We start from the raw sequence: 12,142 nt of genomic DNA, 5'->3' as shown, positions 1-12,142 counted from the left end.
ATCATGGGAACAGGAACAAGATGAGCTCAGAAAGGGCATGGGGCGAAATAGGAGAGAGGTTAGAGAAGGAGGTTGATTCAGGGTATGTGCATTATACAAATATGGCCGGGTTGTCTTGTGGAATGGGGAGACACGGCAGATTGTCTTGATCTTGCTGACAACAAAGTCCATGAACTTGAACTTGGTGTTGGAGGGGAGAGGGGGTTAAGGCAGTTTGCAGTGGAGAAAATCTGCATGTTATCTTCACATTTGAGGATGATCCTGGAATAGTGAACAATTTTAGCAATTGAGCAGAATAAGGGGCAGCACGGTAGCATGGTGGTTAGCATAAATGCTTCACAGCTCCAGGGTCCCAGGTTCGATTCCCGGCTGGGTCACTGTCTGTGCGGAGTCTTCACGTCCTCCCCGTGTGTGCGTGGGTTTCCTCCGGGTGCTCCGGTTTCCTCCCACAGTCCAAAGATGTGCGGGTTAGGTGGATTGGCCATGCTAAATTGCCCGTAGTGTCCTAAAAAGTAAGGTTAAGGGGGGGTTGTTGGGTTACGGGTATAGGGTGATCATTGCTCGGCACAACATCGAGGGCCGAAGGGCCTGTTCTGTGCTGTACTGTTCTATGTTCTATGTTCTATAGTGTTTTGAGCGATCCAGCCAAATTTGGCAGCGGATGGCTAAACTGGCTGTCTGTTATATCCTTTCTAGTCTGTGACCTTGATTTTAATGGAGCAAGGATTATTAAAATGTGCAATACTGTCCTACATGTGGCTGTCGAGTCAGTAAGTAACATAACTTAAAATTGAATTTGATAACTATTTCAAAAGAAAATATAACCACATGCAAGGAAAGTGGGGAATGAGTTTTGGCTGCAGTTGGAAGAATGCGCACAAACACAATGGGCTGAATTCAGGACTTATTTTTACACTGTAATTTCTCTTCCATTACCTGCGGAGTCGTAAACCAGTGTTATGACATGTGCAAACCAATTTTCACATGTTGTGCCGATCCTATCTGTGTGAAGAAGAGGCATACAGCAGAGAATAGATATTTACAGTGGTAAGCATACTGCTAATATCCAATCTTGCAATAAGTCCTGCTCACACATCACACTTGTTTGTACTGGCTAACATTGAATCCTCATCTTTGCAAATGTCAAACATTAATTCCCTTATTAAAATCTCTTTGTAGCTTCTTTGATCAAACTTTTAGTGACCCTCTTAATATCTCCTGCTATAGCTCAGCATCCATTTTGTTCTCTTTTTCGGTGAAGCAGCCGGTATTATTTCTTCTGGCTATTGGTGCAATTCTATGCATTCAATGCTACTTAACAATTTATTCACCACACACATCTTATTTATGTCCATGAAGATGTGTAAATTGTAACTATTTTGGTGACTTTCCAATATTGGGTACAATTGATGGCCAGTAAATTTTATAATCGTCTTCAGCAACAGATGGCAAATGTGTGCTGTGTGTTTTGTAATGGTGGTTATAGTTATTGAGGTCTAATTTTTCTTTTGTCTTGCAGTTGAAAAAGATTGGAGGTGGAGGCTTCGGAGAAATCTATGAAGCTGTAGACTTTCTGACCCAGGAAAATGTTGCTCTCAAAGTGGAGTCAGCCCAACAACCAAAACAGGTTCTCAAAATGGAGGTTGCTGTTTTGAAGAAACTGCAAGGTAAGCTCCTAGCTTGTACATATGTTTGTGTCTCTCTGTGTTGGGTGGGTCAGTTATAGTATCTCCTAACCATCAATAAACATAGAAGTTTTACAATACAGAAGGAGGCCATGTGGCGACTGAAAATGAGCTATGAGCCTAATTCTGCTTTCCACCTCTTGGTCCCTAGCCCTCTGGAAAATTGCATGTCCAAGTACTTGCTAAATATGACTATGGCACCTAATCCCTCTGTCTCTCTGTCTCTCGCTCTGTCTCACTTATTGATTGCCCTCCCCAAATGAGTTACCTCATATTTCCCTGCATTGAATTGCATTTGCCACTTTTTTGTCCATCTGACTACTTCATGAACATGCTCGTACAATCTACAGTTTTCTTCCATGTGTCCAATTTGTATACTTCTGCAAACTTCTTAATGCGTGCAGCATTTCAGTTTAAATTATTGACATGTAGCATGAACAACAGGGGACCTGGTACTGAGCCCTTCAGACCCCTCAAACCCCTGAACTCTTTAGAAACAGCCTTCCAGTCACACACATACCTTCTGCTTCCTGTCACTAAACCAATTTTATATCCAATTTGCCCTTGAATTCCATGAGATTTTGCTTTTCTGACCAATGTACCATGTGCAACCTTGTCAAAAGCCCTGCTAAAATTTATGTAGACCATATCAAGCCCACTATCGACATCCTCGAAAATTGCAGTCACATCAGTGAGACATGACCTTCCTTTAATTCCATCAGAGCAACTTCAACAATAGTTTCCTCACCACTGAGATTAGGTTAACTGGTCTGTAATTACCGGTCTATTCCTTCCTTCCTTTTTAAACAATGGTGTTGGGGGGGGGGGGGGAAACAATGGTGTTGGGGGGGGGATAATTCTGTAAATAATCTGTGCTATGTTCCTGGAAGATCCTGGCTAAACTTTGGTGATGGGGAGCCGATTTAAGTCAAGAAAATCCTTGTTTGTTTGAGGCAGTCAGACAGCCGGGGTGGGACCTAATCCACAGTGGCAGTTTCACTGGTGAGTGGACCTATGCTTCGGCCTCATGGAATTCAAGGGCAAGTTGGATATAAAATTGGCTTAGTGAGAGGAAGCAAAAGGTATTTTGTGACTGAAAGGCTGTTTCCAAAGAGTTCAGAAGTTTGTGGGATCTGCAGGGCTCAGTACCAGGTCCCCTGTTGGATCAATAATTTAAACTGAAATGCTGCACGCATTGTTAAGATGTTGGCTGCCATTGTGAGTGAAGTTGTGGATGACAGTCCCGGCTCTCTTGCACAGGTTATTGGTGCTCACACTTATGAACTGTGATATATCCTAACGAGAATGAACCCAGTCAGTCAATAGGGCAGTTTCCTCAGTGGGAACTCGCCTTCTGTTCTTGGAATTCTTGCTGCATGGTATGTGGAACATCCTGGTTGATTCAGGGAGAAGGAATATCCATGCGCCCGTTCTTCCAAGGGAGCTGGGGATGAATTCCTGGCTGAATTTGGGAATAGGTTGCCTTGCATTCACAATCTTGTTTTAAGGATGGAAGTTTTGAGTTTGATGGAGCACATTGTATCTGGTCTTTGAGGCTTTGGGGTCAGTCAACTCAAGTCTGATCACTGGCTTTACATTGTCTTGTCCTCTGTAAATCAAATTTGACGCGCTGTCAAACGTGATGGGTCTGCGCCCACCTGCCAGGGCCTAGGCTTGTCGTTATCCGGGCTTTGGAACGACAACATGGCGAAAGTGCAAGGGCTCCGGTGAAACTCTGGATGTTGCTTGATGATCTTATTTTGGTTTTGGCTTTTCCAAGCTCCGTGGGTGGTTATGTATCCTGCAGTTCATCATTAAATCCTGAACTTTGTTTTCTTGTAATTATATCCCTGATTTTGTGTTATTGCCTTTTATCCTGACAAGGGTGTATGATCACAGAGGCATTTGTCGTCTGTTATCCTATTATACTGTGAAGATCATGCTGAGTTGGTTATATAACGTGAGGGTTGTGCAGGATTTACCTGTTTTTAAAAATATGCTGTAATCCTTACTTTTATACTGAGTGTACTTTTTTGATATCTTTCACTGAATTTATAGATAAGATAAGTAGTGCCACAACAGGGTGGCTGGTCAGTGGTTTGGTATGGAGGTGATTGGTATGGTCTTATTAGTCCTCATTGTAGGTGAGGAAAAACCTCCATTAGAACTTTTGATGTAGTGTTTTTCTTTTGTACTTTTCTTATTTTGGGATTAAGGAATCCTTGTTTAAATCCTATGAAGGTACAGACATATGATGTGGCCTTTTATTCTGTATAATTCTATGGATTTCAGTTAATCCCGAGATATCTAGCCTTTCATAGAATCCCTGGTGCAGAGGAGGCCATTCAGGACCATCGAGTCTGTATCAACCCTTCAATTGAGCGTTCCACCCATATTTATCTGCCCATCCCGCTCTATCCCTGCAACCCCTTAACCTAACCTACACGTTCCTGGACATTAAGCGGCAATTTAGCATGGCCAATCCCGTACATCTTTGGACTGTGGGAGGAAACCGGGGCACCCGGAGGAAATCCACGTGGACACGGGAAGAAAATTCCACACAGACAGTCACCCATGGCTGGAATTGAAGCCGGGTCCCTGGCGCTGTGAGACAGCAGTGCGAACCACTGTGCCAGCGTGCGGTTGGTCTTCTATATTTACTTGACTGTACACCATGTGGTGACAGTGGTCACTTGATTACTTAGCTCGTGGAATGTACAGTGGACATATCATCCTATGTTCGGGTTTCTTTGAAGAGGGAAATGGGTGGAATCTTGTTGATGGTGGGACCCAAGTTGCTCTAGTGTTGGGGGTTATGTGCTTCAATAACAATCTTTATTAGTGTCACAAGTAGGCTTGCATTAATACTGCAATGAAGTTACTGTGAAAATCCCCTAGTTGTAACATTCTGTTAAGCCTGTTCGGGTACACTAAGGGAGAATTCAGAATGTCCAAATCACCTAACAGCACATATTTTTGGGACTTGTGAGGAAACTGGAGCACCCGGGGGAAACCCACGCAGACACGGGGAGAACGTGCAGACTCCGCACAAACAATGACCCAAGCTGGGAATCCAACCCGGGTTCCTGGCTCCTTGAACAACAGTGCTAACCACTGTGCTACCGTGCTGCGCAATATATGAGTGACATGTGTATCCTTGGCCTCTATTCTAGTGTGTCGTTTCATAGATTTCATAGAATTTACAGTGCAGAAGGAGGCCATTCGGCCCATCGAGTCTGCACCAGCTCTTACAAAGAACACTCTACCCAAGGTCAACACCTCCACCCTATCCCCCATAACCCAGGAACCCACCCAACACTAAGGGCAATTTTGGACACTAAGGGCAATTTATCATGGCCAATCCACCTAACCTGCACATCTTTGGACTGTGGGAGGAAACCGGAGCACCCGGAGGAAACCCACGCACACACGGGGAGGATGTGCAGACTCCGCACAGACAGTGACCCAAGCCGGAATCGAACCTGGAACCCTGGAGCTGTGAAGCAATTGTGCTATCCACAATGCTACCGTGCTGCCCAAGGGCCGAAGGGCCTGTCCTGTGCTGTACAGTTCTATGTTTCTGTGATAGCGGCAACATCATAATTCCAAGTGCTCTAAGTTCACCTGCCTTACCTGCTATACTTCGAGGTGAGAAAGTAACGGGGCTGAATTCTCCGCTGTCGGGATTCGACATTTTGCAGGCAGCCTGTGGGTTTCCCAACGGTGTGCGGCTGCCCCACAATGGGAAACCCCACTGACCAGCCGCAAAACGGAGAATCCCGACGGCGTGCCGCACTAGAAATCTGGTGCAGCCGGACAGAGAAACCTGTCCATGACGTCTGAATCATGTGCATCGATTTGAATGCAAGGAATATAGTAAGTCAGACTGGGAGTCACAGGCACAGATTGGGTGTTAAATATTCGCTGGTACAAGGCATTCAGGAAAGATATGCCATTTGATGGGGTGGTTAAAGATCACGATCTCAGTGTTCAAAATGTCTCATTCTGGACTGCAAGGATTGGTGTCAGGTGTCGTTGATCCTAGTTCAACTAGATTGAGTCGATTAGGGAAGTATAACTTTGTTTATCCGGGTCAGGTAGAGGGAGTAGGTCACCCTCTCCCAAAATGTCCCCTTTTTGGGGTTTCTGGACTACTCTCCTTGAGATTTGGTTCCCCTGGGGAGGTAGTGACCTGTGGGCTATAGGGTCTGAGTGTGAGCCTGAGAGCTTTGGTTCAGTGTTGTTAGAATCTTTCTTTGGTTGGAGATTAGGCTGGATCGAGGAGTAGATGGTGGTCCTCCAAGTGGTCTTATATGGAGACCTAAAGACGGTCCTCCTCCTTGTGGCTTGGGCTCCCCTGGGGGCAGATGGGGGCAGTTTCCTGTTCGTTGAGGTTATGCTGATCTGTTCCTAGTATCCTTTTTGTGAAAGTGTACATTAGTAGACCATGTCTGATGTCTATTGACTAATACGTACTCATCCCCCTCTCTGGTGTTTCCTTTCTTTTATCTGGGTAAGTGAGGTGCTGATACAGGCTCTGATTTGCTATATCTAATTCTCGAAGGTTTCTTTTACCGTGGGAGGTGGTGGTGGGGGAGGGGATTGTATCTTCCCCCGAGGTATCCCATTGATGTTTGCCATGATGAATCTTCTTGTTGGTGGGATTTCCTGGGTGGAAAACGGTTAAAATATTCCAGTGATAGTGGGGTCTGAACATTGTCTCTGATTTGGCTGGAGAAGAGTGAAGACTGTTGCGTAGTGAGCCTTGGCATGGTGTAACTATCCTTGGCTTACTGACTCCTATATACACGAGAGAGTACGCTGCCAAGCCACATCTTGTACTGATGGCGGTATCCTCCTATACCCCTTTTTCTGGGGTATCACTTGGAGGGCTTGGGAGGCTGAGTTAGACTCTGATTGGTTGTATTTCACCCCACAAGGGATCTTGTACATTGTGTAGCTTTGTCTTTGTTGCCTTGTGGAAAAGGGTGAGCACCATGGTGCTGATGACTTTATCCTGCTACCCTGAGATTCACTGCTATTTTTGGTTTCCCTTTATCCTTCCATTTTGCCTTTGAAAGTAGACATTGACATTGATAATCTGAACCAATTGCATGAATATTTGCTGGTCTTCTCCGTACGTATATGTGGAATGATGATCATTCTGTATTGTACTAGACTGTGGGGATTTGTTGCATTTTGTGGTTAACTGTAAAATACCCCCTTAGAACTAATGCCTTTGGGGCGACATGGTGACGCACTGGTTAGCTCTGCTGCATCATAGTGCTGAGGACTCTGGTTTGATCCTGGCCCTAGGTCACTGTCTGTGTGAAGTTTACACATTCTCCCTGTGTCTGTGTGGGTCTCACCCCCACAACCCAAAGATGTGCGGGTTAGGTGGATTGGCCATGCTAAATTGCCCGTAGTGTAAGGTTAATGGGGGGATTGTTGCGTTACGGGTATACGGGTTACGTGGGTTTAAGTAGGGTGATCATTGCTCGGCACAACATCGAGGGCCGAAGGGCCTGTTCTGTGCTGTACTGTTCTATGTTCTATTTGTAAAAATGGAATAAACTCTTATTAAAAATAAATATTAAAAAAAAAAAACAATAGTCCAACGTTGGCTGTCTTCCAGCCTCCACCTATAGCCAGGGATTATTGGAAAATGATGGTGAGAGCTTCTGCTATTTCTCTTCCTTCTCTTAGCAATCTGGGTGACATTCCACTCTGGTCAAGTGACTTATACACTTTCAAAAGATGCTAAACTCAATACATACTCTGGAACAATGTTTACACCATCCAACCTTTCGCACTCCTCCCTAACTAGAATGTGTGCATCCATGCCCACGTCTTGCACCTCCACACACGCACACCAAGTTGCTTTTTTTGTTTCAAATTGTCTCTTCTCTTTCCTTAGTTATTCTACTGCTGTTTATGTATTTCTAAAACATCTTTGGGTTTTCCTTGATTTTATTTGACAATATTTTGCTATCTTAGGAGCATCCACTCCACCGGGAGTAACTGAGAGTATCACTTCCTCAGGGAGATAGTGGTGGAGTCACTAGACTAGTAATCCAGAGACCCAGCGTAATGATCTGCGGACCCAGGTTCGAATCCTGCCATGGCAGAGGATGAAATTTGAATTCAATAAAATATCTGGAATTAAAAGTCTAATGATGACCATTAAACCATTGCCAATTGTTGAAAAAGCCCATCTGGTTCACTATGTCCTTTAGGGAAGGAATTCTGCCATTCTTAACCTGGTCTGACCCAAATGTGACTCCAGACCCAAAGCAAAGTGCTTGACTCTTAAATGCCCTCTGAAATGGCCGAGCAAGCTACTCCGTCCCAGGGCAATTAGCTGTGGCCAATAAATGCTGGCCCAGCCAGTGATGACCAAGTCCCAGGTAAGAATTAAAAAAAAAACACTATGCTGGTGATGAAATCCACCATCACCTGGTAAAAGTAAGATCAGTGTTTGACAGACTCACTCAGACTTTGGCAAGAGCATGTATTTGGTCTCAGAGCAAAGCCGTATCAGGTTCTTGCATCAATTCAGTTTTAGATATTGTACCGGCACCATAACTGGAAGCAAAGGGCAGCATGGTGGCGCAAAGGGCAGCATGGTGGCGCAGTGGGTTAGCACTGCGGCCTCATGGCTCTGGGGTCCCAGGTTCGATCCCGGCTCTGGGTCACTGTCTGTGTGGAGTTTGCACATTCTCCCTGTGTTTGCTTGGGTTTCGCCCCCACAACACAAAGAAGTGCAGGGTAGGTGGATTGAACACACTAAATTGCCCCTTAATTGGAAAAAATGAATTAGGTACTCTAAAATTTAAAACCGTATAATAAAATAACTGGAAGCATTCCATCCTTGTATCCAGGATTTATTTGCAACATTGGGGGGGGGGGGGGGGGGGGGGGGGGGGGGTAGGTAGGGGTACTGGTGTAGTAGTATTGTCGCTGGTCTAGTAATCAAGACACACAGAGTCATGCTCTGCGGACCCGGGTTCGAAACCCGCCGTGGTAGACGGTGCAATGTGAATTCAATAGAAATCTAGAATTAAAAGTCTAATGATGAGCATGAAACCATTGCCGATTATTGTAAAAACCCATCTCGTTCATTAATGTCCTTTAGGGTAGGAAATCTGTCATCCTTGCCTGGTCTGGCCTACATATGACTCCAGATTCACAGCCATGTTGTTGACTGAGAAATGCCCTCAGTGATGGGCAATAAATGTGTGCCCAGCCAGTGTGCCCACATCCCGTGAACAAATAAAAAAAAAAAGGGATGTTTAGGCAAAATCCCCAACACCGATGTTCGTGCAAAGTGTGAAATACCCGGTATTGAGAGTATGCTTCTCAGAGCTCAGCATTACTGGGGTGGTCATGTGTTTTACAAGGCAAATTCCAACATATCACAGGCAAGGCAGTACTCTGCAGCCAACTGAACATGGGAACCAACAGAGCAGGACTTCCAAATCTGCATACAAAGAAAATCTGAAGGCGAGCCTCAGAGCTTCCAAGTTGCCATCCCAATACATGGGGGAAAAAACAATCTTTGACAGACACAAATGGAAAAGTTTGTTATCAAGCAAATTTGATGTTTGAGGAGGACAGAGTCTAAGTCCCTTCAGGACAAGTAAGCGTTGTGTAAGGGTAGTGCCTCCCTTCAATCTAACACTGACTTCATATGCAGTGCTTACAATTGTCTTTCTGGACTTGTGGGAGGAAAGCGGAGCACCCGGAGGAAACTCAGACAGACACGAGGTGTATGCGCAGACTCCACACAGACAGTGACCGAAGCCGGCAATTGAACCTGGATCCCTGGAGCTGCAAAGCAATGGTGATAACCACTGTGCTACAGTGCACACCAAATCTGGTAAACTGGCTGCAATTGCGTTGTTTCAAGTAGTATGTAACTATATACTGATCTGTTAAAAATGTGTTATTAAAGTAATTGTACTGCCATACATTTATTTTAAGTTACTCGAGAAAACAAAATCAGGGTTTGCACTTGTTGGCGTGTTTTTTAAAAGAAAATCTTGGGTAGCAACTTTCGCTGAAACCATTACAACGTGGAAGTCTAAATGGACCATTTGATTCTGCTTTGGAAGTAATCGTTAACATTTAAAAAAACTTGTGTAGGAGAGCTTGAATTTGGTTTTATAGGACAAGTTTTGTATTGTATGCTTCAATCCACATCTCTAAACTATCTGGTGCATTACAACCATGGAGTTAGAGACATTCAGTTACACATTTTGAGTGGATGTGGATGAACATGGCAAAGCTGTATTAACTGTCAATTGTAAAACCCAAGTGGCTTGCAAGGCCACTTCAGGGTGGCATCAAGATTCAGCCACCAAATGTAACAGTGGAGTCCTATGTGGGCCAGACAAGGGTGTTGGTGGGTGGCATTAATGAACCAGACAACACATTTTGGCAGCTTTCATTGTTATTTTACCTTGGTGCCAAGGTGGAATTTGAAATGGCAGCATGGTGGCACAGTGGTTTGCATTGATGCCTCACGTCACCGAGGTCCCGGGTTTGATCCCAGCTCTGGGTCACTGAGCCCGTGTGGAGTTTGCACATTCTCCCTGTGTTTGCGTGGGTTTCACCCCCAAAACCCAAAGATGTGCAGGTTAGGTGGATTGGCCACGCTAAATTGCCCCTTAATTGGAAAAAATGAGTAGGGTACACTAAATTTATTTTTAAAAAGGTGGAATTTGAACTCTGCCCTCTGGGTTATCAGTCAAGTATCATTACCATTACACTGCCATACTGTAGTACCATTTTATTCTGGTATAAAGCCATCTTATCGCTCTACAAGCATAACTTACAGCCTTAATGCCAACTGGGAACTAGTTATGAGGAGTTTGCGATGTCACTACTGAGACTGAAGCTTGAATTCACCCTCTGATCCTGTTTGAGATGGCCCATCATAAAAGGCCTCTGGATCTTGCATGGAATGTTTAAATTGTCAACACTTGAAGGAGGCTAGTTTTTGTTGATGTGGGAACCTATTGTACTGCCATCAGAATGTGAAATACAAAGCCCTCCATTTTTGCAAGCATTACCAGGCTGTGTTCTGCACAATTGTCCTTTGTTGTCGGTAGTGTACAAAATGCATGAATTCTATTATGTATAATGTTCTAGTATCCCCAGATGGCAATTTGAAGGAGGATAAATCAGGCTTGCTGATGATGTCTGCCTCCAATAAGTGGCTGTAAACAGTGATTAATCAAAGCCATAATTATCTGTGCCCAAACCTTGATTTGTGATAACAAAAATATTTCTTGGCTGGAATAGCATGAAGCTTATAGTTTAGGGTAAAACAAAGTGAAAATTTGATTCCTGCCAGTGTTTGTAGTAAAACAAAATGCTAAATATGTCTTTAAAAGACTAATGCCAAGTTCAGTGCCAAATAAGGTTCACTGAGATATACATTGTTAAGTACAATCTTTGCCCAATTGGCAACCAATCCATATACAGTGGAACAAGTGGTATGAGGCTTTGAGTAAAGATTTAATCGAGCAATTTCAAAGCCATTTCTTGCCATATATTGTGGTGACACTTAAATGACACTTTTGAAAGATTATAAAAGATGAGAAAAGTAATAAAAATCAAAACAATATTCTTTTGCTATGGTTTGTAAAAGAAGTTTGTTATTGAACCAGACGCACCATAAGTGTATGTAAATTATAGAGGCAGCTGTTGTATCGGGGAGTCCTAGGCGTTTGAGACTGTCTCGGAGCCGCAGGGAGTTGAAGATGGAGGCAACATGAATTTGATTACAACTGAGTGCCAGATTTGAATGCCTGATTACCAGGCAACTCCAATCTATAGCCTTTGGATTGTGAATCAAGTGCTTTCACCGCAAAGTAATGGCTTCAGAATTTTCTGGATGTGATCTGTTGTTTTTGTACCTCTACACTCTACATGCATTTAATAATTTCTCAAGGGGGAGGTTTCACCGTTGGAATCAATTGTAATGATTGCAAGGCATTTTGTTCTGTGTCCTAGACACCTGCATCAATTTATAACTTCTGACCAAGTTTGTGTTACAGGCCATGGAGATATTCTTAGGATGACCTTTAAATCATGTCTTTGGGTGGATTCGTTCGTTGTGAAGAGAAAGAAATGGGAGGGTCAATAGCTTAAATGATAAAAGTATACATTTTTTAATTCACTGATAGGTGGACACGTGCAATGAATATACTTAAGTGCCTGTTGAATTTGACACTGGGGTGAGAACACAAAATTGGCAGCCTTCTGAAACTTGAGCATAGCTTTTGAGATGTTAATCCTCTGTTTTCTAAAATACATGACGAATTCTGATGCATCAGCAGAGCTCAGTGTACTTTGAGCATGATGAAATATTTTCTGGCTTTATACAAGTGTGAGCTATTTTCAAATATGTAAGTGTTGCACTACAGTTTTAAATGCTGATTAAAATTTGA

At 43.7% G+C, this 12,142-nt stretch overlaps 1 protein-coding gene across 3 annotated transcripts in view; it reads left to right on the top strand.

Moving 5' to 3' along the window:
- The window catches only part of LOC119955646 (tau-tubulin kinase 2-like), a 355,242-nt gene that overhangs the window by 96,828 nt on the left and 246,272 nt on the right, over positions 1-12,142 (top strand). For all 3 annotated transcript variants that reach the window (XM_038782088.1, XM_038782072.1, XM_038782081.1), the window contains exon 3: positions 1,520-1,667. In XM_038782088.1, the coding sequence (XP_038638016.1) occupies positions 1,520-1,667 (148 nt within the window). The remainder of the gene's footprint in view (positions 1-1,519; positions 1,668-12,142) is intronic.

Source organism: Scyliorhinus canicula, chromosome 2 (assembly GCF_902713615.1).
Source record: "Scyliorhinus canicula chromosome 2, sScyCan1.1, whole genome shotgun sequence".
Lineage (NCBI taxonomy): Eukaryota > Metazoa > Chordata > Chondrichthyes > Carcharhiniformes > Scyliorhinidae > Scyliorhinus > Scyliorhinus canicula.
Note: the sequence above shows the minus strand (reverse complement) of the source record. Positions and strands in the feature narration are given on the sequence as shown.